Source organism: Chelonia mydas, chromosome 8, assembly GCF_015237465.2.
Source record: "Chelonia mydas isolate rCheMyd1 chromosome 8, rCheMyd1.pri.v2, whole genome shotgun sequence".
In the NCBI taxonomy this organism is placed as follows: domain Eukaryota; kingdom Metazoa; phylum Chordata; order Testudines; family Cheloniidae; genus Chelonia; species Chelonia mydas.
The window spans coordinates 63042317-63069615 of record NC_057854.1 but is presented as its reverse complement, the minus strand read 5'-3'; the positions used below and the strand labels follow the sequence as shown (position 1 = coordinate 63069615).

At 41.9% G+C, this 27299-nt stretch overlaps 1 protein-coding gene across 5 annotated transcripts in view; it reads left to right on the top strand.

Moving 5' to 3' along the window:
• DENND1B (DENN domain containing 1B) overlaps nucleotides 1–21156 on the top strand; it is a 243148-nt gene extending 221992 nt beyond the window's left edge. For 3 of the 5 annotated variants that reach the window (XM_037907882.2, XM_043552705.1, XM_037907883.2), the window contains 3 exons: nucleotides 7439–7527; nucleotides 10603–10819; nucleotides 13147–21156. In XM_037907882.2, coding sequence (XP_037763810.1) covers nucleotides 7439–7527; nucleotides 10603–10819; nucleotides 13147–13704 — 864 coding nt within the window. In that variant the 3' untranslated portion in view covers nucleotides 13705–21156. Of the gene's footprint in view, nucleotides 1–7438; nucleotides 7528–10602; nucleotides 10820–11158; nucleotides 12279–13146 lie in introns of those variants that run through there. The other 2 variants (XM_043552708.1, XM_043552707.1) reach the window with 2 other exon arrangements.
• The last annotated feature ends 6143 nt before the right edge of the window (nucleotides 21157–27299 follow it).

Genomic DNA, 27299 nt, shown 5'->3' with positions numbered 1-27299 from the left:
TACTGATTAATAAGGGCTCATTACCTGAAAGTTATGATCCTGAAAGTTGCAGTATTAAATTAAAAAGCTGACATCTCAAAGATTGGCTTTCATGCCCAATCAAAAACGTAACAATTTAACTTTTAAATCCTTTAGTATTTATGTATTTCTCCTACATTTTTGAGATTTTTGGGCCATCATAGCAAGTTTATGAAACCACTGCCATATGTAAGAGAACCTTTTTCCTTTTGTAACTTTCCTCATTTTATTTGGTTCTGTCCATATTTATAGTTGCTGCTATAATCTTCGCTTTATTCACAGTTGCCAGCATCCACCTCAGTCCTCTAGACAGCAAACCTTGTAAAGATGGAGGTTTTCCAAAGAAGCAGAAACCAGAAAAGACAGAGTTGTGAAAATTATGGCTAAACAGTCATAACTTTATTAAAATAACATACATTATTGATGAAAGGAAACATGTCTTGACAGTAGGGAAGAAGCAACAGCATCACAGATATGTCACCAGCCCACCAATTCCAGTGCTCCATAGAGGCTCCAGGATGGGTGAATGGCCCAAGCTATAGTGGCATCAGCTGGCACCATGATGCCATCTGGGAGTTGGAGATGGGCCTCTGAACTCATTCCCACGCTGGCTACAATTGGACCTTCCCCATAGCTCCTGTACAGGCCAGTTAAGCTTGACGGGTGGTTCAGTGAAGTGGCTTATGGAGTCCACCAACTGGTCATTTCTTAAATTGTTTCTTTGTGGAACTTACACTATATTTCACAGAGAGGAAGGAAAAGATAACATAGCTAATAATCTGTGTGAGCCAGACGAGGTGGGGATATCTATCAGAGAAACCTTCACTTTACTCTTATAAGTAAAGTAAGAAAAATGTAGAATTCATGAAACATGTGTGTGCGTGTGTGTGTGTGTGTGTATGTGTATATATATATATATATATATTTTATGAATATTTTATTATTAAATTTATTATATAAACAGTACCAACTGGAAGAAGCCATATGAGTGTAGTAATTGTGGGAAGTTTTACTTACTTTATAAAGCAAATTATGACAGCAGTTTATTAAGTCTTTATAAAGTTTTGGTGCAGCAACAAAGGAGGGTTACGATCTTGTTTTTTCTGGTAATGAATTTAAGAGGTCTGTTTATTAGAACTCTGATCAGGAAGGAAACAAAGGTCTGTCCCTTTTTTTATGAAATGGTATAAAAAGTGTGCACACTTCAAAATGCAGAAAAGACAGAAATTAAAAGCTTAAATAACTCCAAACAGCAGGGTTCATCAGTAATGGAAGGTTTTCTTAAATGTCTTTGACAGCTTTTGCAGGTGCACATACTATGTCACTTCATCTAGTGGAGCTTTGAAAAAGATTTATGGCTCTCCATTTAGAATTTATTAAGAGGGTTTTTTTCTTTTTTGCAAAGCAGTCTGGACATACTCCTCCCTCCTCATCATTTTTTTTGCAACTCTGAGAGGAAAGTCATCTATTCAAAAACATATGTTGCATTTTGTCTCAGTGGCTATTTCATGGTGCCTTAAATGATTGTGAATGTGCTTGTTTAGTCCTGGCAATGTGACTGTAGTATATTTCTTTCTTTTAAAATTTTTAATCAGGATTTTAAATATTTTTTATGTACATCTCATTGTATTTGTGTTAGCATTCACCAAATGGATGTAAAAAAAAATTTCCTCCTATAATACCACACCCATAAAAATTCAAAAATCCGTCTCCAAAGAGAGAGTGAAAGTCAAGGGGAAAGGCAGAAATGTTTCTCTTATTTTTATTTACTTCATCGGCATATGTTGTGTCATACTCATGTACTATTCTATTGCTGCTGTTATCCACTAATGTGCAGAGTAATGGCAAACTGTAATACTTTCAGAAGACCTCTCAAAAGAGCCCAGGCAAGGGTAACTGTTAAGCCCTGTGGCATTTACCAGTTGTAATCAGTTTGTTCAGTTCCTATTTCCCAAAGAGACACCTTTTTTTTTTTTTTTTAACCTGATGCATTCACTGTTTGCAACTATTTTTACTGTTTGTTTCTAGGAGCCAGTCAGTGTAATCCCATGGCAGTTTATTCTGTTGATAGAATTAATGCTTCCGTATAAAAAGCCTGTTGCAGTTGCTCTTTTTAATTTGTATTTTCGGTGAGCTAGAGCATCTAAATTTTTTAAAAATGGAATGAATTCTTCATTTTGAAATAGCCCTTCTTCTCTTGAAGACTTCTTGTTTCATCACTGGGATGATTTATGGTTGCAACAACTAAATCTGATGTGTCTACAGGACTGGGCTCTGCAGAGCCACTTGCAGGACTGGAGCCTTTATTTGAATTAAATGAGAAATTTATCCGGAATCAACACATCAGTGGGAAGCTCCATTGAGAATTAATTCATTCCCTATGGAATCAAAGTATTTTAATGGCCCCAACACAGATAAATGCTTAGACAACTGAGTGTCACTGCTGCTAACCATAAAGAGGATATGTTTCAAAAGATACTTTCAGTAGCATTAGTCACTGACGAGTCAGCTGTCCACTATTTCATTAGATATTGACTGTACAGAACTCTGTTCCATGCTCAAATATTGGTTCCATTGTAAAGTTTAGTCTGGGTTCTTTGCCTGATTTCACCCATAAAATAGAAAACTCAGTAATAAGTAATACCTCCTCAGAAAAGGTATATTAGAAATAGAAGAAGGTACAGAGAGGGCAATAAAAATTATTAGAGGTATGGAACACTGAGACTGTTCAGCTTGGAAAAGAGACGACGGGGGTGGGATATTATAGAGGTGTATAAAATCATGCATGGTGTGGGAAAAGTGAATAGGGAAGTGTTATTTACGCTTCACATAACACAAAAACCAGGAGTCACCCGATGAAGTTAGTAGGCAGCAGGCTTAAACCAAACAAAAGGAAGTACTTCACACAACACACAGTCAGTCTGTAGAGCACATTGCCAGGGGATGCTGTGAAGGCCAAGTCTATAACTAGGTTAAAAAAAAAATTTGGTGAGTTCATGGAGGTTAGGTCCCTTTGACTGCCAGAGGCTGGGACTGAACAACAGGGAGTGGATCTCTTGATGATTGACTTGTTCTGTTCATTCCCTTTGAAACATCTGGCATTGGCCACTTTTGGGAGATGAGATAATAGGCTAGAACAGGGATGGGCAACCTTTGGCATGCGGCCCACCAGGGAAAGCCAGGCTGGTTTGTTTTCCTGCCACGTCCGCAGGTTCAGCCGATCGCAGCTCCCAGTGGCCGTGGTTCACCGCTCCAGGCCAATGGGGGCTGCGGGAAGCGGCGCAGGCCGAGGGAACTGCTGGTTTATGCAGAACCAGCACCTGAAAAACCAGGCGAGGAGGCGACAGCAGCGCGGTGATGAGGACATGAACACAGATTTCTCTAAAACCGCGGTCCCCAGCAATTTGGAGATCATGGTGTTACTGGGGCAGGCTCATGCCATGGAACGCCAATTCTGGGCCCGGGAAACAAGCACAGAGCCTGGGAAACAAGCCGGGAAGGGTTCATGATACTTGCGTCTTCAGGAACTCTGGTCTGTTTAAACGGCTGCAGGAAGGGATTTACTTCCCAGACCAGAAAATAACTGTTGGGGATGTTGAAATGCCTATAGTTATCCTTGGGGACCCAGCCTACCCTTTAATGCCCTGGATCATGAAGCCATACACAGGCACCCTGGATAGTAGTAAGGAGCTGTTCAACTATAGGTTGAGCAAGTGCAGAATGGTGGTAGAGTGTGCATTTGGACGTTTAAAGGGTTGCTGGCACAGTTTACTGACTCACTCAGACCTCAGCAAAACCAATATTCCCATTGTTATTGCTGCTTGCTCTGTGCTGCACAATCTCTGTGAGAGTAAGGGGGAGATGTTTATGGCGGGGTGGGAGGTTGAGGCAAATCGCCTGGCCGTTGAATACGCACAGCCAGACACCAGGGCGGTTAGAAGACCACAGCAGGAAGCGCTGTGCATCAGAGAAGCTTTGAAAACCAGTTTCATGATGTGACACTTCTGTTTGTTTCTCCTTGATGAAAACCCGCCCCCTTGGTTGCTTCTAAATTCCCAGTAAGCCACCCGCCCTCCCCCCTTCGATCACAGCTTGCTTGCAAAGGAAATAGTCACTATCGTTTAAAAAATATGTATTCTTTATTAATTGATTATAAAAATATGGAGATAACTCACAAGGTAGCCCTGGTGGGGTGTGGAGGAGGGAAGGAGGGAAGGAAAAGGCCACTTTAAAACTTCTTGAATGCCAGCCATCTGTTGCTTGGGCTGTCCACTGGGGTGGAGTGGTTGGGTGCCCGGAGCCTTCCCCCCCCCCAGACCCCACCCCCCCATTCTTGGGCATCTGGGTAAGGAGGCTATGGAACTTGGGGAGGAGGGAGGGCGATTAAACAGGGGCTGCAGCAGCAGTCTCTGATCCTGCTGCCGTTCATGAACCTCCACCAGACGCCGGAGCATGTCCGTTTGATCCCGCAGTAGCCCCAGCGTTGCCTCATGCCTCCTCTGATCTTCCTGCTGCCACCTCTCCTCACGTTCATCGGCCACTTTCCTGTACTCTGCTACTGTGTCCCTCCACACATTCTGTTGAGCTCTGTCAGTGCCGGACGATTGCATGAGCTCAGAGAACATTTCATCGCGCGTGCTGTTTTTTCGCCGCCTTATCTGAGATAGCCTTTGGGACAGAGGAGGGAGGCTTGAAACATCTGCAGCTGCTGGAGGGAAAAAAGGGAGTGAACTATTTTGAAAGATACATTTTACAGAACAATGGCTATACTCTTTCATGGTGAACAACACTATTCACATTACATAGCACATGTGATTTTGGTACAAAGTCGCATTTTGCATCCTATATTGAGTGCCTGCGGCTTTGGTGTTAGAGATCACACACGCAGTCCTGGGCAACAGAATTCGGCTTGCAGGTGGCCATGGTAAGCCATAGTCTTTTGGCTTCTGCAACCTTCATAACAGCAGCGCCTCCTCTCCAATACCAAGCAAAGCCCATTGAGTTGGCCATTTAGTGCTGCAGTTTTCGTGTTAACGTGCAGCAGCAGAAACCAAACTAACCCCCCCGCCCATCCCATTCTCTGGGATGATCGCTTTACCCCACTGCGTGGCTGGTATCAGGGAAGATCCCTGCTAGCCAAACGCGAACAGCTCAGCGCCAATGGCGTGGCTAACTGCGGGGAGGATTTCTTTTCGAGCCACAGGCAAATAGACCAGTAGGAACAGCTACCTCTGAGTGTCCCCTTAATTAAATTCCCCTATTTCAACCAGGGTACCATGAACGATATCACTCTCCTCAGGATAACACAGAGAGATAAAGAACGGATGTTGCTTGAATGCCAGCAAACACCGGGACCGTACGCTACCAGCCTTTGTCACGCAATGATACCAAATTACTTGCTACTAGCAACGCGTGATAAAGTGTCCTACCTTGGAGGATGGAATAAGGCTGCTCTCCCCAGAAACCTTCTGCAAAGGCTTTTAGAGTACCTCCAAGAGAGCTTCATGGAGATGTCCCTGGAGGATTTCCACTCCCTCCTCAGACACGTTAACAGACTTTTCCAGTAGCTGTACTGGCCACGAATGCATCCCAAGTCCTCAGGGCTACTTAATCATTAAAAAACGCTTGTTTTTATAACATGTATTATCTTTAAAACGGTACACTCACCAGAGGTCCCTTCCCTGGCTTCGTTGGGTTGGGAGGGTATTTCAGTCAGGGTGATAAAAAGATCCTGGCTGTTGGGGAGAATGGTGTGCTGTCTGCTGTCCTCAAGCTCATCCTCCTCCTCCTCATCTTCCCCGTCCGCAAAATTCTCGGGCATGGGGGAGAGTACACCATCATCGGAGTCCATGGAAAGGGGTGGGGTAGTGGTGGAGGCCCCCCCTAGAATTGCATGCAGCTCAGCATAGAAGCGGCATGTCTGGGACTCTGTCCCGGAGCGTCCGTTTGATTCTTTGGTTTTCTGGTACGCTTGTCTGAGCTCCTTAAGTTTCACGCGGCACTGTGTTGCATCCCTGCTGTAGCCTCTGTCCCTCCTGGCCTCAGAGATTTTTTGAAATGTTTTGGCATTTTGTCTTTTGGAACGTAGTTCTGATAGCACAGATTCCTCTCCCCATACAGCGATCAGATCCAGTACCTCTCATTCGGTCCATGCTGGAGTTCTTTTTCGATTCTGGGACTGCACGGTCACCTGTGCTGATGAGCTCGCCTGTCCAAACAGGAAATGAGATTCAAAAGTTCCCGGGGCTTTTCCTGTACACCTGGCCAGTGCATCCGAGTTCAGAGCGCTGTCCAGAGTGGTCACAATGGTGCACTGTGGGATAGCTCCCGGAGGTCAATACCTTCGAATTGCATCCACACTAACCCTAATTCGAAATGGCGACGTAGATTTCAGCGCTAATCCCCTCGTTGTGAAGGAGTACAGAAATCAGTTTTAAGAGCCCTTTATGTCGAAAAAAAATGGCTTTGTTATGTGGACGGGTGCAGGGTTAATTCGATTTAACGCTGCTAAATCTGACATAAACTCATAGTGTAGACTAGCCCTTAGACATTCACTGAACCATCTGCCATAATGATGTATGGATTTCTGGCAGTAGCACTTCTCTATAGTAGTGTATAGTTGGTTTGTTTTGGTTTTGTTTTTTTTAAGTTAGCTAACCTAGGTACTTTGGCTTTGCACACATTTCACAATGGTCAGTTTTCCGATATGTGAAGATCTTTTCTGTGGCTCTTCTGCATAGGTTAATTGTCACATAAGTATTAAAGCTGCATAGAATTTTGAGGCAGGTTTCTGCCCTTTCCACTGTACAAACCACCAAAATTTCTGTCCCATAGTTTTTATTAAGGTAATTGAGACATTTGTTCAAGTAGAGTAAAACACTTCAACAGAATACTGCATTCTACATGGTAAAGAAGATACATAAAGAGCCTCATGCTTCATTTAATAGTCACTATTCCCAGAAATGACTTATTCTCATACACATTTGGCCACTTAAACTTGAGAACTTCACACAAGTACATGTCTGGAGACTTTGAACCACAGTTCTTTGTCTAAGATGCTTGCAAGAAAAAATAGCCCGTGCTCTCCAGTGCAGTTTCTTCATCTTCAATGGTCAGTCTTCAACTGGTGTTAAGGGTTTACATGAATTATTCGGCTATCTATGTCCATAAAGAAAAATGTACTGTGTTGTTTGCTCTTTTATCGGTGATGTTTGAGTTCTTTTGGTCCTCCTGTGAGAATCCCTAAAGGACCTCTCTTATCAATACATAATGCTGCCCATCAAGGGCTCAATTCTTTTAGGTGCTCAGAGCCTCTACTCTCATTGAAATAAATGAACAGAGTGTGGTCTGACCCCAAATGAACAGTGATCAGAAGGCAAGAAAATAAAGAAAGATCACAATGTTGATTTTTCCTCTCCAGACGCGTTTCAACCAACACCTCGCCAATGTCAGCAATCATGATTCTGCCCTGGATGATGACGACGATGATGAAATGGACAGAACAAGCAAGTAAGCAACCTCTGTGTGTGTGTGTGTGTGTGTGAGAGAGAGAGAGAGAGAGAGAGAGAGAGAATATATGTATGTCAGTCTGTCCCACAAATGGATTTTTAAACCAGTTGAGTTCATGTGAGTGACTATTTTGCCAGTGTGACTCCTGACCTAAAAATTGCTACATGTTCTAGTGTCTAATATGGAAATAAAATCCTACTTTTAGTAGCAGAGGAACAAGGGCAGCATATTATTATTACTATTATTATTATTATTTATTATTTTATTTATTTGTATTATTATAGCACCAATGAGCCCTAGTCATGGACTAGGACCCCTTTCTGCTTGGCACCGTATACTCAACAAAAGGATGGTCCCTCTCCCAAAGAGCTTATATGTACATGCAAGACGAGACAACAGACTGATACAAACAAGTAGATGAGGTAGTGCCAGGAAACAAGGAGACAGTATTATCAGCATGAAAGTCAGTGATCTCAGTGCACAACCAGCCTAACCATTTTAAGTCTTTTTAAGGCATCACAGCAATGGAGAGCTTTTAGGAGGGTTTTGAAGAAGAATAATGAGGTAGTTTTGTGGATCTTTATACACAAATGTAAGGCATCTGGGGAATGAACATTCTCATAAGCAGACTAGGGAAGTGTGGTCTTCATGAAATTACTATAAGGGGAGGTCACAACGGATTGAAAGACTTTACTCAACGTGTAGTTATCAGTGGTTCACTGTCAAACTGATGGGATATATCTGGCGGGGTCCAGCAGGAGTCTGTCGTGGATCCAGCACTATTCAATATTTTCATAAATGACGGATAATGGAGTGGAGAGTATTCTTATAACATTTGCAGTTGACACCAAGCTGGAGGGTTTGCAAGCACTTTGGAGGACAGAATTAGAATTCAGAAGAACCTGGATAAATTGGAGAATTGATCTGAACTCAATAAGATGAAATTCAATAAAGACGACTGCAAAGTACTACAGATAGGAAGGAAAAATCAAGTGCACAACTACAAAATGAGAATAATTGGCTAGGCTATAGTACTGCTGAAAAGGATCTGGGAATTATAGTGGATCATGAATTGAATGAGTCAGCAATGTGATTCTGTTGCAAAAAAGGCTAATCATATTCTGGGGTGTATTAACAGAAGTGTTGTATGTAAGACCTGGGAGGTAGTTGTTCTTCTCTAGTTTCCACTGGTGAGGCCCCAGGAGCTGAAGTACTGTGTCCAATTCTGGGCACCACATTTTAAGCAAGGCAAATTGGACAGAGTCCAGAAGAGAGCTACAAAAATGATAAAAGTTTAGAAAACCTGATCTATGAGGAAAGGTTAAAAAAACTGGGTATGTTTAGTCTTGAAAAAAGAAGACTGAGGGGGGACCTGATAAATGTCTCCAAATATGCTAAGCACTGTTATAAAGAGGATGGTGATAGATTGTTCTCCGTGTCCATTGAAGTAGGACAAGAAGTAATTGGCTTAATCTGCAGCAACAGAAATGTAGGTTATATATGAGGAAAAACTTTCTAATCATAAGGACGGTTAAGCACTGGAACAGGCTTCCAAGGGATGTTATGGAATCCCATTACTGGAAGCTTTTAAGAACAGGTTAGACAGACACCTGTCAGGGGTGATCTCCCTTCAAGGTCCCTTGCCTCCCTGCATTTCTATGTTTATAAGGGCTTTTTCCAAGCAGGAGGAACAGCATGGGAGAAAGCATAAAGGTATTTGTTTGGAAAAATGATGAGTGGGCAATGAAGGCTGGCATCATGGGCTAACCAGAGACATGAGTCAACATCTCAATAGTGAATGAAAGATGATAAATAGGATGGGGATACATCATGAAGGGTCATGGAAGTGAAATCAGGCAGCATATGTTTGATGTGAGGGCACTGAAACTTGTGCCTAAGGGGTCAGGTGGGACATCAACATCAAAGTTGAAGTCACCGAGGATAAATTTGGGAGATTGTGAGGAGAATAGAGAGAGTGTCAGGAGACAAAATCAGAGAGGAAGGCTGATGAGGAGGAGTTGGGTGGATGATAGATGAGAGCAACAAAGGGAGTTGGGGAAGGGTTGCATGCAGTGCTGTCCAGAAGGAAAGGAGGAGGGTGAAGGGCTTGGAAGTGTCAGGAACAGGAGAGGAGAATCTCAACACCCGTAGCACGATCCAAAGCAGGGAGTTTGTGAGGAGGAGAGGCCTCCATAAGAGAGGAGAGCTGCAAAGACAGAGTGAGAAGAAAGGATCCAGATCCCTGTGAGAGTCAGGGGCTGGAGGTAGCCAGCTATGAAGAAGTTGTGATCTTTTTAGAGTTGGAGTAAGCATTCCAGAATTGGTAAGAGAAAGGGAGAAACAAAGGAGTGGGGAAGAAGGGGAATGAGTACGAGTGTAGAAATGGTGGTGGTGATGAGGGTGGGAAGTGGAGAGGGTGGGAGGGCTAGGACTGGGGTAAATGTGGGACCTAAATTAAGAGGAAAGTAGATGTGGGACCTATATTTGTGCTGCTGGGAGTCACTGACTTTCATTCTCCCCTTCCAGCCGCTTGGCTACAGTTATTGCATCCTGCTGTACTTTTTAACCAGAATGGTAATAAGCATTAAGACTGAAGTTACAGTTGGTGCTGATCTCCTTTACTTTGATGAACAGAAAAAATATCTACATGCTACCAGTAGCAACATGATTTTTCTCCGTATCTATTAATGGTGTCTGTGTTATCATTTTCCAGTCAAATACTGTTAATATGTAGACCATATTCGAAAAGGCTATTTGTACTCTGTGAACTTTATTTTCGTAATGCTACGCATAAAATAAATCCATCACTACTTAATGCTGGCTTTACAAGACGTGGCCTCCTTTTTTGTTTCTGTATGTTACTGGTGCATGTAGATACCTACTCCCTGATTGCACCTACATCTGTCTGCATGTTCTTATTTGCAGGTGAAATTGTTGGAACAAACGCCAGGTTAAGTCCACTTTCAAATTCAAATGGCCTCTGAATAAGCTATCCTTATTTACTTACAGAAGTGGCCATTCTGACATCATAAAATATTTAACGTTTTTAGCTGATGGAAAGTTTATTGTTTTTAGGTTATCGTCTGAAGACAGCGAGGAAGCTTCCGCTTATTTTTATGATAGCGACGATTCTGGTGAAACAGGAGTAATGTCGTATCACACAGGAGAAATGGACTTGCTGGGAGAGATTTTGGACACGCTGAGCACACACAGTTCAGATCAAGGAAAGCTCTCAGGAGCAAAGAGCCTGGATTTCTTTAGATCAACGGATGATATTGATTATAAGGCTATGGTTAGTCATCTTTTTCATGTGTAAAACAACCTCATTAATTTAGAATAGAAGCTGGCACTCGCTGGTGGAAACTGCATGTATGGCCCAGTATATGGAAGAATGGTTCATACGTCACAACTGTGCCTTGCTGCTGCTCCAAAAACCAAAAGCATGTTTTTCTAACAAACTCATGCTGCTAGCCACAGTATGAATGCTCCTCAGCTGAGGATTTGGGTATACTCCTTTCCAGTTTATCAGTGGTGTGCCATTAGATGCTGTAACCACATCTAGGGCTTGTTGGGAATCCTACCCTGCTGCTGCACAGGGGTCTTATGTTCTCTCCCTCTATCCCCTGGGCAGGAATTGGTCTCAGTTATCATTGTAGAGGCTGTTGATATTAATTTGGACTCCCCCATTGAAAGTAGGGGTAAGTATATCACTCTGGGGAAGTTTCCCAACTTGTTTAAGTCATGGGATCCAAGGAGTCATTGCTTTACAAACAATTTCATTTTCAGTGTAGCAGTCTAAGGCTCCACCCTACAAATGGGTCTGCCCACTCAAGGCTTCTCATTCACGGTCCCATTGGACCCAGGGCACAGATTCTTTTGCAGGATCAGAGCTTCTGCTTGAATCTTTAAAGTCTTCATTAGATCAGCTCCCTGGAGTTGGTGACCACTGTCAAAAGACTTTTGTATCTGTAAGTTTCAACTTCTGTGTTTGGTGCTTAAGATTTGCTGTTGTCAAAAGCACTCCCATATTAGCGATCCTTTGCTGGAACAATGAACTCTGATGCTAATCCAGATCAACATTGATGTTATAAGCACCATACAAGGATTGCATTAATAAAATATCCATTTTGTTTGTGAACTAAAAGATTAATAATAAATGTGTGTGGAACTGATTACTGAAACGAAGAATAGAAATCCCAGTAATTATGGGTGAGACAAGGTGGGTGAGGTGATATTTTATTGGATCAGCTTCTGCTGGTGAAAGAGACAAGCTTTTGAGCTTACACAGAGCTCTTCTTCAGATCCGAGAAATGTACTGAGACTGTCGCAGCTAAATACAAGGTGGAAGTAGATATACCCTGGGAAAATCTGCTTCAGTATAGGCAGGGGTCCTCTGACCACACACCTCTAGTTGTCACCTACCACTTTACACTGAAACCCACATGAGGTATCATTAAACAATTAAAACCCATACTCCATGAGGACCACATCCTGTAAGAAGAATTTCCCAAACCTCCTCTTCTGGCCTTCAAACAACCCCCCAACATCGTCATCAGATGCAAGCTCTCCAGAGATCAGACATATCAATTCAAAGCAGCACCAACCTGCCAGAACATCATGCAAAACCAGTAGACATATCTCTGCTGCTAAAATGAGCAATATCCCCCACAACACACCTTTCAAGATTTGTGGGTACTACACATGCCTATCACAACATGTGGTGTACCTCATCCAATGCACTAAATGGCTCAATAACAATTATGAGGTGAAACCAGACAGTCACTACGCTCTCGAATGCACTCACACAGAAAAGTGATAAAAGACAAAAACACCCTATCATCTAGGGGCAAACACTTTTCACAAAGTCATCACTCTATATCTGACCTGTCAGTCCTCATTCTCAAAGGAAGCCTGCACAGCACTTTCAAAAGATGAGCCCAGGATCTAAAGTCATAGCTGTGCTAGACACTAAAAATCATGGTCTTATAAAAACACTGGATTTATGGCTTATTACAACAACCTGTAACCCACTAACCCCCCTTTTTTGTCCTATGACTGGAGAGGAGTTAACTGTCCACTTCACCTTGAAAGGTATTACAGTGTGTTTTAACTACTTATGCTAAACAACCTGTTCCACCTTGCATTTAGCTGTGACCTTGGGAATACCTTTCCCAAACCTGGAGAAGAGTTCCATGGAGCTTGAAAGCTTGTCTCTTTCACCAACAAAAATTGGTCTAATAAAAGATATTATCTCACCCACTTGTCTCTCTAATATCCTGGGGCCAACACTGCCAACAGTGGCCATGGGTCTGAATCTCAATTTCTTATCTCATAATGCAAAACCACAATTGCAACTGACACAGGCTATACCTTTGTGGTCAAGGTTGAATGGGCAATGGAGACTGAACTCCTTTGTCATTCCTAGAGGTGATCTTTAAATGTCGGGATGAGGCAGTGTCAAAAAGCTTGCATTGCAGTTTCCCAGCTATGCTATTCTGTATCTAGGGAAATTCAGGGGATGTATATCCTTTCATGAAAACAGGATTTTTATTTCAGTGATGTGAGAGGAAGGGTTCTTCTTGTAAGATTAACTGTAACAACACATGTTCTTTGTTTCAGAACAAGTCTAGTGCACCTAGTGAGAGCAACCTCGCTCTGCTCTGTAGTGGTACTAATGACCCAGTGGAGTGGAATCTTGGTCAGGATGATAGTGTTCTCCATGGGAAACAGCTCCCTCCATCGCCAAGGAAGCAAGTTGATTTTAGTGACCATATGGAATCTGTCTCTGTGCTGCAGGAAGAAAACAGTGACAAAACCCTTAGTGCTGACCACGTGGATTTCCCTAAAGATTTTGTAAAGTCAGCTTCTCCAACACGATCAGTTGCACAACTTGCTTCTCTGGAATTTTCCCAAGTAGAAGACTCCTTCCATAGGAAGATAAAACCGAATGAAACACTAAGCAATACCTCAGAGGATCAGCTCCCTGTGAACCTTTGTCAACATCCATCCATTCTAATTCCTTGGCAAAAAGACGGGGATGAAGGAAAGGAAACCCCAGAAGAAAGTGGGCTTCTTCATGAAGTTGTATCATTATGTAAAGTGACCTCTGCTTTTCACCACAGTTTAAACATTTCAGAGGATAATTACTCCAGTAATAGCAGTGGAAATAAAGCATAAAGGAACTTTGAAACTACTTCCATGGGAGGTTAAAGAGAGACTACTCAGGAGTCCACATAATACATGATAACCAAAAGATCCCAAAGGAATAATTACTTTTACATTTTAAAATCCTTGTGTTTTGATTAGTACATGGATTTAGACATCTGCTTATATGTTTCTCAGTTAATTTGTTGGCTGTGTTTAAGTCTACAAGATGGAACTAAATATACTAATGCACTCTTAAATCAGGTACTAGTTTGTATGTATGTGGAATATACAACTGGTGCATGGTGCTTACTAATGTTCCTTTGTGCAGCAGGAAGTGTATCACCTTTGCATATATCCAGATACTGAAGGTACCGTATTAATCCTGTTGGGCATGAAATGAACAAAACAGTTTAGATTTGTCTGAAACTTACAAATATCGATGTTTGTAATGAGTTAATTGCCTTAATCATTTGGGGGAAAGGTTTAAATATCTTAGAAGGTGACTTGCAAATGTTCAGAAGAGTAATAATGATTTTCCATGGCAGGTATCTGCTTGAGCAAAGGGGAAAAAGACCTTTTCTAAACTAAAGGATCTCTTGTGAATAATAGGGAGCTTGTTATAAACAGAAACTGTGGCCATGTCTTCTAGACCTTGAAAAGGTGGTGCATACTTTTCTCTTATGAAGTGCTGAATGATAATGTGAAGTTACTTAACTTCTGTTTACAACTAAGGCACTTTAAAGACATATTATCCAGTGTCCCAATGTAGATGTTTTCATCTAGGAATTTTCAGAAAGGAAAGTGTAAGTGAAATTGATAGATTTTATTGCTGTTTTTAAAATTTCTACGATTTAATAATTCTGTACTAACATTAATTTGTGCCACTGCTGAACATGACCATTCGATTTTTACAAGCCACCTTTAAAAGAAACATTAAATTATCACTTTGCTTCTTAGGAGTTTTGTTTTGTTGAGCTGTGCAGTATTTTAAAGAGCAGTGAATGAAGATTACTTATAACACTAGATATCTAAAGTAATTGGTTCAGCAATTAAGAACGCAAATACCCCACTCTCATGTATACAAGAGAATCTTTTTGCAATTACAAGGAAGGGAATTAAATGGATGCTGCATGTACTATATTTAGGCATAAACATTTATCCCCTTTCAAGCACATAGCATTCCTAGAGGATATTTCTGTATTTAAAATTCAAAAAGTAGATTACTCCCTGAGTAGAGCACATCTATTCATTCTCCTTGTCCACCCCTCTTCGTCCCCTGCCCTCTGTAGATCAGAATGAGTACATTCTGGGGTGAACCACACTAAGCCAAAAATAGCAACTTTGAATACTGTGAATTGGCATGTGTAACACAAAACAAGGAGTAACAGGATTTGTCATTGCGAGGAATGCTGTCCCACTCTTCCTCACCAACAGCAGGAATCTTCTTCTGTGGCAAAGACGGCTTAGTGGTATCCTCAGCACAGACCAGGGAGAGCAAGTTGAAGTCAGGGGTTGGGGCAGGTTGGGCTGCAGTACTTTGGTAGGGGATCACTGCACAGGTTAACACCAGTTGCCATGTGTGGGTTTACAAAGGAAGTTTCCTTTTGACTAAAGCGATTTGGCTTTTCTTTTCCCATTTTATCACCACGAGCATCAGGCAATTGGTTATGTCAGGTGGCTCAAGGGAATTGGTGTGTGATCCCTTTGAGGAGGTTGTGGAGGGAGGGGTGGCTGTTTGATGCTCTGCCCATGAGATCTAGTGTCTAATACTATCTTGTCATTTCACATAACTTTGTTGGCAATATCCCTGGCATTGTAAAAGAAGGTCTTGTATCCCAAACTACAGACTCTGAATAGGAGAAAAGGAGGGTGGAGGCAGATTTCAGCCACACCACTGGTGAGGATGGGCCACATTACTGGGTAATGGTATGAGGCCCCTTCACCAAAGTGCCCCGTTTTACATGCAAGGGAAAAGGTCAGGTTGTGGACTCACAATTCATAATATAATGACTTTGGAAAGTTTTTATAGGTGTGTTCAGTATATATTTCTGAAGAGGACCTCAGCAGCTTATTGGTGCTGAGGATGATTGTAAGATTTGCATCCTGATCTGCCTTAGGGTTTTCTGTAGTACATATCACCATAGTATCTGAGAGTCAGGTGGCGTCTTTATTTGTATTATCCCAAAAAGGGGCACTTGGCAAAATTGTGTTTGAGTTACTGAGGACCAAAATTATTATTAACCCATAAACTATTAAACATTTTAGCTGCGTTATCAGATATCAAGAAATAGGAAGTGTCAGGTCTGAACAGTGTTTAGATGGGGGAGCTCCAAGGAAAACACAAGATGTTGCAGGAGGTGGTTCAGGGAGTCAGGAAGTGGCATGCTGCTTTGTTGGTCCTGAATCAGTACCCAACTAGGTTATGCTGTGCTGTTAGGTGCGTTTAGGATAAGACAGGAAAAAGAAAAGTCCTACCAATCTCATAGCACTTCTTGTTTGATTGTTACTCTGATAACACTAGAAACATGAAATGCTCAGTTGCATTCTTATTTGTGTAACTGCATTTTGCAAACCTTAATTCCATATACCAGTGGCTGGCAGGGGAACCCGGACCCACCTGTTTTACCATGTTCCAGCTCAGGGACCTTATAACCAGCAATCCAGGTCCTCATTCCCATTCCCTGTCACTGTTTCCCCAGTCTCCTTCCTACCAAGCTTCTGTATCTTCTCTTTCTTGGTTCTCTGTTTACCACTGGAGCCTACTCTACTCCCCGTGGCTACTTCACCCCTCCTAGCCTCGTTCGAGACTCCTTACACTGCCTGCTACTTTCAGCCTCTTGGTTTTTTAGTGCTGACCCAGCCCTCCCCCAAGCGGGGCTTCCCTCTCAGTTAACCCTGGCCCTCCTTTTCTCAGGTGATGTCAAGTGACCTAATTAGCTTCTCAGGCCCTCATTAACCCAATCAGGGCTGGTGTGGTGTGCACACCCTATCATAGTAGGTGAAGTGCATTCTTGGGTAGAACTGCGAGGAATCAGAATGAGATAATGTGAAAAGACATTAGGAATCTACTAGGATAATAAGCGCTATGCACATTTGTAAGATGTTATATTAAATGCTTTTATATCTTATAGACTTATCAGTTTCTGTCTTGGAGAAAAAAATAAGCTTATCAGAAATTCTAGTGATGTTTACTTTTAAATCTATAAAAGCATCTTTCAGGAATGCAGCATGAGATTTAAGAATGGGGTTTTCAAAAACATCTAATGGACCAGCTTTCACTGACTTTTGATACGAGTTGGGCACCTGACTCCCTTAGGCACTTCAGTGGAGGAGAATTTGGAAGCCATACCAGGTTGCTAATGTCCCTTTAATGATTATTAGGAGTATAGCACTGAAAAAAATGATTTGGGAATTGTACAACATTGATGCCTTGATGGGTTATTGCTTTATAAGTAATATTCATGTCTCTGATAAGTGAAATTGCTGAAGTAGAAAGTTAAAAGATGGCTGGTAAAATTCAACTTTTTGAATTATTTTTTATTGCAATAGCCATGAATGTGTTAGGATTGCCACACTAATGTCAAATCCTTCTCATATTGCTGATGTGATTCGTAGAATGTTTACAGTATTTTGACTATTGTGTCTTCCTTCTTTTCGAACCCTAAATACCTTAAAATATAGCCTCGTTGTTTATGTTTGATTAATTTAAATTTAGCCACATTTTTAGATTCTTTACCACTTGATATCAAAGATCTTTTTCAAAGGCTAATATTGGTGCCTTATTTAAACATACAAAATTACCAAGCATCTTCCATATTAACAACAAAAAACCAGTTAACCATGCCAAATTTATCAAATAGAGTAGCAACTCTGATATCTCCAGCCAACGCAGTTCTACTCTGTTCTTAGTGCAGTATCAGTCTGTCTGTAGGCCACGTCTACAGTATTTTGATTGTCACAGACAGTCCCATGGTAAGAAAAAGTGTCCAAGTCAAGAATTTTACAAGTTTTCAACTATTCTCATCTGTGTGAATTCTCCCAATGCCTTCTAAAGCATCAGCATTAATCTCCATCTACTGGTGAGAGCTGAACTCAGTTCAGTGAAAAAGCTCCTCAGGACTCCAGTAGAGGCACCTGTTTTGTAGCTGAATCAGTATCTTTCTGAGCTTCCTATTTTTCCCCGGTGAGGGAAATATGAGATTTTTTTATTTAACTTTGCACTCTCTTATCCATACTTAGGGACAAAGTCCTGACCTAGTCAGTTACACTGGGACTTGAATTTCAGGTCTTCCGGTTCATCTCTAATAGATTATGCACCGTGCCTCCATGATGTGAGTCATATCCCCATTCTGCTTAGAAAAAAACAAAGTGAGAGCATTCGAAGGGAGAGATGCTCTCCAGGATTCCCCTCTCTGACTTTTCCCTGTATTGTTCCATTGGGGTGATACAGCTGGGCCCCTCAACCCAGGAGCAGAGGGTTGAGCCCCCAGAACCTATGGATCTCAGTGGGTATTCTGGAGTCCTGAGCCTTGTCTCATTCTAGCTGTTTTGCAGCATGACTCCAATGAAGCCTTTTCATCAAATCCCCCACAGGGGGAAGGATGATCTGTGGCCCCCATTATCGCCTTCCCATCTCTCCATGTGTAAATCCCCAATACTGTGAAAATCCTTTACAGAAGTCCAGGGATGGACAGAACCATGGATGCACAACCAGTCACTGCCCTCCCTGTATACATGTGGAGCGAGATCTGTACAGGAGATGATTGAGAACAGTGTGTCAGTCACAGTGCCATGTTTTGGGGTAGCATCACTTCCAAAATAGCCTTGTTTTGAAGGAAGAGTGTAGTTCGAGAAGCTGTGAAATAACTGTCATGACTGAAACCTTCAGTCACGTAGCATTTCTGAGAGTGATATTGCTGATTGGCTAAAGGTGGGATTTTCACAAAGTCTCAGCATTAGCTAGACTCTGCTTTCAGGGAAGTCCACGGGCATTTTAACATTGACTTCAATGGGAGCAGACTTAGACCAATGCTGAGCACTGTTGAAATCCTACCTAACTGTTAAATTTTTTAAAGATTTTAAAATTTGAGTTTGTGTGTCTTTCAGGCTGTAGAATGAGTTTTTCCTAACCCCATGTTATTATTAATTATATATTTCTAGGCAAAGAAATTTTAAGCCAGTTAAACTGCTGATCTATGGAAGCTTTGCCATCCATCTTCCCTGTCAATACTATTAAAAGGATAGTGTCTGTTCCAAGGGGTTTACATGGGGGTTTTTGTCTTAGCAGATGTTTATTGTCACATGGGGCACCATGGGCTGACTGCCCAAAAGGAGTTAGGTGCCTAAGTCTCCAGTTTTGGGATCACTGCAATCCCCAATATTCCTACTCAAACCCTGTAGGCACCTAAACTCACTCGGCGACTTAAGTTTTTGTAGTAAAAGTTCCCTAGGAGTCCATGTTTCTGCCTCTGAGCACACACAGTGCTTCTTCCCTGTGGGCAACCAGACACCTATTTCCTGCGTAAGCCCCAGAATGATGTACAAACCAGGAGAAAACAAGCTTTTGGCGTTGAACTTGCTTGAGGGGCCCAATCCAGTAGGCGTGCTCAAAGAATGCCCACTGAATTAGGCCCCCATAGATGAGTTTTTACAGAACAGCCAGAGGAGGCGGAAGAAGACCTCTCTCGTAACTTTTCGCACAGTGGTTAGGGTACGCCCCTGGGAGGTGGGAGAAGGGGTTGGAACAGGGATCTGCACCTGTCAGGTGAGTGCTCTAATCGTGGGCCTGTGAGATTTTAGGGGGTTAGGGGGTTCAACCAAAACAATTTGGTGAAGTTACGCAAATTCATTAAATGTTTTGATGTCACTGAATCTGCATTTTTCACCAAAACAAGTTTAGGTTGAAAAATTTTGCCCAGCTGTAGTTGGGATGAAAAGTTCAAAGTATGAACTATATCCCAGGCTTTACTACATGGGCTCAACGGAAGCTAGTTTGTACATTACTTGGGTCAGTTTTAACAGGATTCATATTTAGAGTCCAGTAACAGTATTAGCCCTGGAACAACAGAAGTGGAATTCAAGTAAATTGACATTTGATTCTGATTGTGTAAAATGCAATTATGTTTCTGTTAAAATAAGGGAGCTACTTGGATGTGGAGGAACACGTATTGACTTTCAAAAAATTACTGGATTTTGTGCAATATTTTTCCTTTTCTCTTTTTAAAGTAATTTAGTTCCAACAAATATGCACATCTGCTTTTCAAGCCGATCCTTGAGATCATATTTTTTGGAACTGTATAAAATTACATGTAGCATTTAATATGGTTGTATGATAAAAACATAAACAGTACGTTGTCACCAGGCAAATGTGCATCTCCAGATGTGACTGAAAATGATTGTGGTTGTCATGTTATTGTACTATAGTCATAAACATGGTTTCAGCAATGATTAATATACAAGTACTTAAAAGTAATAATCCCTATATTCTACTCACAGTATGTTAGAAGAACATAGTGGGAGTAATTTCTGTTTATACATTTAGAACTTCTGATGCTTAGTTTATCTCTTGATTTTTTTAACAAGTTAAGCGTCTCTTATTAATACAATCAATTCTAGATAATAATTTATGGTGGTGACTGTATGTATATCCAGAATCTAGTTTGTGGCAGCCCTAATTGTGATAAATCATTGCTTAAATCAATTGTTGCAAGTACCTTTTAATTTTTTGTAAATTAAATTATGTATTGATGTACATTTTGTTGTAACCTTCAAGCTTCTGTCAAGAACTGGTTTAAATTAATTTACTTGAATGGAGCGATAAAGCACTGTGGAATAGTTAGTTTTGGATGCAACACACAAACAAGCATATATTGTGTTAATTCACCATTTTGTTTAGAAGATAAGTAAAAATGTTTCATTTGGTCAAGGAAATAACTGTTTTTTTTTAATCTGTGTCTGAAAGAGAGAAGGAAAGAGCATCAGCATTGAACAGAGAGTAATAACCTATCCTGGCATTATTCCAGAATTTTTTTTCAGAGCTTTTTTTAGCCATCTTTGGGAAAAGTTTTTATAAAGCTCTTATGGGCCAGTAGGGACATCTTTAATTACCTACAGGAAAGACATGAAGTACAGGATGTTTTGAGATGTAATGCTTTTATTGATCCTTTCAGTAATCACAGAGGTTTTTAAATAAATTAACACTGTGTTCTAACATGTTTACAAATAGGATCAGTCACTGGCTTTTATTAAAACTGCCACCAAATTTAGGACTTTACTCTGTGCTGTTGCACACTTTAGCCTACAGTATGAAGTCATCTCCAGAATTCCAGACCAGACCTTAGACTACTACCAGCAGCACACTGTGTATGTACTATAAATTGTGTTTTTTCCAAGTTACAGTGTCAGTGCAAATTTTTCTGTGAACTCCACATTACCATGAAGTGCCCCACATTGTGTTATAAAATAAAATTTACCAAAATCAAAGCCATTGTGGTGTGCAGGTTTTTGTTTGATGTAGTGATCTGATTTACATATTTCATGCAAAAGGATGCGAGATTATCTTTTTCCAGCAGAAGTGTAGTTTACAGCAACATGGTGATGTTGTTATGCTACGAGCTTTTGACAACCCGCTGGATGATCATTTCCGCTTCTCCGTTTTGGAGACGCTAATCAAGTGTTTATTATTAATAATTAGCATTTATATAATGCATCTTCAAAGTGTATAAATATTAACTATCACAATGTCCTGTGAGATAGACAGTTGATAGGCACATTATCCCCAAGCTAGACTCAGAAATGTTACGTGATTTGACCGAGCCTACGCAGAGAGAGCCAGCAGCAAAGCAGGCATTACAACTCAGTAGTTCCTAGCTCCTAGCCCCAGGTTCAGACGACTACATTATACAGCCCCTGCAAATACTGGAAAACCAGAAAACATTCAGTTTCAGTTCTGTCACACATCCCTTCAGAAACATCAGTGTTTCAACAAAAAGCAAACCACAACCAGAAAGAAATCCCAGGAAATACACAGTTATGGTAGCACTACCCAGACAAACGTAACTCTGCCTGCTTTGGGATGCTAACATATGCAGACATGATAGCTAGCAAGAGATGTTAAGAATAACAAGAAGGGTTTCTTCAGGTATGTTAGCAACAAGAAGAAAGCCAAGGAAAGTGTGGGCCCCTTACTGAATGAGGGAGGTAACCTAGTGACAGAGGATGTAGAAAAAGCTAATGTACTCAATGCTTTTATTGCCTCTGTCTTCACGAACAAGGTCAGCTCCCAGACTACTGCACTGGGCAGCACAGCATGGGGAGGAGGTGACCAGCCCTCTGTGAAGAAAGAAGTGGTTCGGGACTATTTAGAAAAGCTGGATGAGCACAAGTCCATGGGGCCGGATGCGCAGCATCCAAGAGTGCTAAAGGAGTTGGTGGATGTGATTGCAGAGCCATTGGCCATTATCTTTGAAAACTCATGGCGATCGGGGGAGGTCCCGGATGACTGGAAAAAGGCTAATGTAGTGCCCATCTTTAAAAAAGGGAAGGAGGAGGATCCGGGGAACTACAGGCCAGTCAGCCTCACCTCAGTCCCTGGAAAAATCATAGAGCAGGTCCTCAAGGAATCAATTCTGAAGCACTTAGAGGAGAGGAAAGTGATCAGGAACAGTCAGCATGGATTCACCAAGGGCAAGTCATGCCTGACTAATCTAATTGCCTTCTATGATGAGATAACTGGCTCTGTGGATGAGGGGAAAGCAGTGCATGTGTTGTTCCTTGACTTTAGCAAAGCTTTTGACACGGTCTCCCACAGTATTCTTGCCAGTAAGTTAAAGAAGTATGGGCTGGATGAATGGACTAGAAGGTGGATAGAAAGCTGGCTAGATTGTCGGGCTCAACCGGTAGTCATCAATGGCTCCACGTCTAGTTGGCAGCTGGTATCAAGTGGAGTGCCCCAAGGGTCGGTCCTCGGGCCGGTTTTGTTCAATATCTTCATTAATGATCTGGCGGATGGTGTGGATTGCACCTCAGCAAGTTTGCAGATGACACTAAACTGGGAGGAGAGGTAGATATGCTGGAGGGTAGGAATAGAGGGCCCTAGACAAATTAGAGGATTGGGCCAAAAGAAATCTGATGAGGTTCAACAAGGACAACTTAGGATGGAAGAATCCCATGCACTGCTACAGACTAGGGACCGAACGGCTAGGCAGCAGTTCTGCAGAAAAGGACCTAGGGGTTACAGTGGACGAGAAGTTGGATATGAGTCAACAGTGTGCCCTTGTTGCCAAGAAGGCTAACAGCATTTTGGGCTGTATAAGTAGCGGCGTTGCCAGCAGATCGAGGGACGTGATCGTTCCCCTCTATTCGACATTGGTGAGGCCTCATCTGGAGTACTGTGTCCAGTTTTGGGCCCCACACTTCAAGAAGGATGTGGAAAAATTGGAAAACGTCCAGCGGAGAGCAACAAAAATGATTAGGGGACTGGAGCACGACTTATGAGGAGAGGCTGAGGGAACTGGGATTGTTTAATCTGCGGAAGAGAAGAATGAGGGGGGATTTGATAGCTGCTTTCAACTACCTGAAAGGGGGTTCCAAAGAGGATGGATTCTCAGTGGTGGCAGATGACAGAATGAGGACTAATGGTCTCAAGTTGCAGTGGGGGAGGTTTAGGTTGGATATTAGGAAAACCCTTTTCACTAGGAGGGTGGTGAAACACTGGAATGCGTTACCTAGGGAGGTGGTGGAATTTCCTTCCTTAGACGTTTTTAAGGTCAGGCTTGACAAAGCCCTGGCTAGGATGATTTAGTTGGGGATTGGTCCTGCTGTGAGCAGGGGGTTGGACTAGATGACCTCCTGAGGTCCCTTCCAACCCTGATATTCTATGATTCTATGATAGCTCTTTATCTAATGCTTCTTGGTAAATTAGATGTCCCATTTCATCAGTGTGCTCTTTCTTAGAATTAAATTTATAATAATAATAAGGGCTGGGCTTTTCTAAGGAGCCTAACACAGTTTGGTGCACAGATCTCATAGAATTCCAATGGATTTGGGGCCCAAACTCCCTTAGGCCCCTTTGAAAATCCCAGCCAATTATAACCAGTGTTTATATAGCATTTTTCATCTGTAGATCTCCAAGCACTTTACAGAAGAAGCAGTTTGCAAAGGAAGCAAACATTTTCCCCATTTTGCAGATGGGGAAACTGAGGTACTAAAAAGTGTCGTTACTTGTCAAAGGTCATATAGCAGGCCAGTGTCACAGCCAGTAGAACCCAAGTCTTCTGAATCTACCCAGTCCAGTGGGATCACGCTGTCCACTACAAAGTGTAAAGACCGCAAAGGTAGCTCTTTCCAGCCATTAGTCACTTTCTATATGGCAGGACACAGAGCAATGAGAGAAAATCCCTCAGTCCCCCAAACACCATAACATGAGGTGCTTGCACAGTTGTCAATCAGCCTCTCATAGGATCTAACCTCCCTGAGCCAGTTCATGTAGAATTACAACCAGAATCCACACAGGCAGTGTGACACAAAATGGCCACACAGCAGAATCTGGTCAGTGATTTAAACAATGATTCCTTTGTCTGAACTGGAAAAGAATGCCAAAAGTATTTTGCTATGTTATACAAACAAAACATACAGATCACCAGATCGTTTTTGATACCGTTGATCATCAGTCAATTTTTTAAAAGTTACATCCATGTATTCATCTCTTAATACAGTCGGTTACAACAACAAAATCTTTGTCATCTGTCCAAGTTGTGATGCAACAGAAGACACAATGAAAATGAACAGCGACAGGGAGTCCTGTGGCACCTATAGACTACTTTGCCGCTTTTACAGATCCAGACTAACACGGCTACCCCTCTGATAATGAAAATGAAAACAATCTAGCTGTGAGACTCGGAGTACCTTTCCCAGACCTGAAGAAGACCTCTGTGGAGCTCGAAAGTTTGTCTCTCTCACCAGCAGAAATTGGTCCAATGAAAGATATTACCTCACACATTTTGTCTCTTGAATTACTCCTGTGAGAATTGTAGTGACATTGTCACCACGAGCAGACAGTTGCTTCTTGGATGCAGTGTGAGAGAGCAAAGTACTCATCCAAGTATGAAAATAGCTTAATATAATTCACAATTGATTCATTGGTTTTCTTTCAGCTTCAGCTTGCCCATTTGCTTTACAGTGTAGGTGCAGTTGAATCCCTTAAATGTTGCAATTACTGGTTATTTCCTATAGTAAGTATAGAGGAGTACAGGGGATACAGCGGATAGTGAAGCAGCCTGATCTTTTGACCTTAAAGTGGCAAATTTTAAAGCAGCAGCACTATAGGGCTACTCTAATCCTGTCAAGTAAAATTATGTCAAGCATTTGTGGAAAGAAGAATTTTTCAGAGTGCTTTGGTAAAACAGTCAGATGGGACACACCAGGTAATATCCAGGTTGGTACATTATTAAGAATTGTGGTTTATTAGGAAAAAATGTAACTCAAAATTCAGTCATTTTGTGGCATTGCTTAGGTATGGAGGTCATGAAATCGCTATTCATTAATGGCCACCATATCATGTGTGTGCTCCCTAAGCAGCTGAGAACATTGCTATTGCAACATACACGTATACAATGCTGCTGCAACCATACGTTAATGACGGGCAAAGCATTTCATTTTCTTTCCAGAACACCCAGTGCCTGAACCCTCATGATCCCAAAAGAAAAAGTAACTTTTATCAAATGCAGGGATTTAGATTTGTATTTGATGTGACAAGTCCTAACAACAACAGAAACAAAAGCAATGCCTCAAGTTATGATGTGGGTCTGTTGGTACCCAGTAAAAGCAAAGGGGAGTGAGTTTGTGGTTTTTCATCAATCAGAAAAAATGCTGACAGCTTCTTTCTTAAACTTTAAAACCCTGAAGGTTGTCAATCCTGTTACAAATTGTGCATGAAATATAAACAAGAGCTAGTGCTAAAAATAAAGGTTAGGGACTACATTTGAAATATAGACTATCATTGACTTAACACCCTCTCCTTTAAGTTTCCTCTTGTAGTATAAGGGCCAGATTCTCAGCTGGTGTATATTGGCATTGCTCCATTGGCTTCTTTCAGGAGGTCTATAAATCCTACTTCTCCCCTCAAATAACTGTGAATAGATGATAAAACAAAAATGAGGGTTATAGGAAACCCTAAACTTCACTGCAAATTGCTTCCTTTCTGCCATATTATCAGTTCTTATTTGTTAAGTACTGCTGATGGGCTCAGTGCTGTGGAAGACATAATTAAAGATGGCTCCTGTCCTGTAGCGCTCACAGTATTAAACTTCCCCTCCCCACAAAACACAGGGCTTGTCTGCAGGGGGAAGCGTTATCAGTTACACCAGTGTAACCTCTCCACGTGGACACTTGTATTCTAGTATAAGAGCGCCTTTTTGTGGTTTAGCTTAGACCCCTTCCCAAGAGATATAAGCTAACAGAAAAGAGACCATCTCATACCTGAGTAAGAGTGTCCCCATGTGGGCTATACTAGTATAACCACCATGGTGTAATGCATAACTTGAGTTATGCTGAAAAAACTTTCCCATGTAGACAAGGCCTCCGATCACAAGAAGTTGCTGGGAGATCCAGAGAAATGTGTTCGTTTTTTGGTTGTTTTTGTTTTTTGTTTTTCTTCCTTCCAGTTTCTTGGGGTGGAGAAAGCATTAGGCTGACATGGCTCAGCGTCCTGGGGCCTCTTAGAGGAAGTTTTTAGCAGTGGTTTGGACTGATGGGCAGCTGGTCTTGCTGGAGGTAGTTCCAAGAACAGGAGGCAGCATGGAAGAAGGGGCAGAGATGAGGGATAGGAGGAGGACATCATGGTGACTTTAACATCACTGGCAGAGCGAAGAAGATGAGGGAGAACTCAGATCCATGTTGTAGCTTGGGGTGCTTTTGCAGAGCTTTGAAGATGGGCAAAGGGAAGCCAACGGAGGGAATTGAAGGAAGATGTGTTGTCAATTTAGACTGCAAGCTCTCCATGTTTGTCTGTTTAAAGACTAGTACACTTATGGTGGTAGGGAAATAAAAACCATTGGGGACCAAATAATGGCTGCTCTGGGTAGGGGGACTGCACAGGGATCTTCCACCAATAATAGTGCTGCTGCTTGCATTCCCAGTGCTCAAAGGGATGCCGGGTGCTGCTGCTATCAGCACTGGACAGCTCAAGGTCATAGGCCAAAATGTTTCCGAATGGCTCCTGACTCGGGGAGCTCTCCTTTCGGGTCTCCATCTTTAGATTCTTTGGGCCTGATTTTCACTGGTGCTGAGTGCCGTTAATGAGTTCAACTTGAATTGTGAGTGCTCATCATCTGAGACTTAGGTGGGCCCAAGATATCTTGAGATGGGTTCCAAAAATCAGAGGTCACTGTTAACTTTTGTCCACTACTTTTCCCTTCCTTCCCTCATACACCCCTCTTCATCTCAGCTTGGGCTCTGAGAACCATAATATAACTCCTAATATCAGCAATTTCTTTTATTCAGCACTAACCTGTTCCCTGTCATGAGGATAACCTATTAATATAATACAACCTGTTTAGCAGTGTGGAAGATTATGTGTTTTAAATGTTCACCTGAATAAAACATACAAACAGCTGACATTCAGTCTG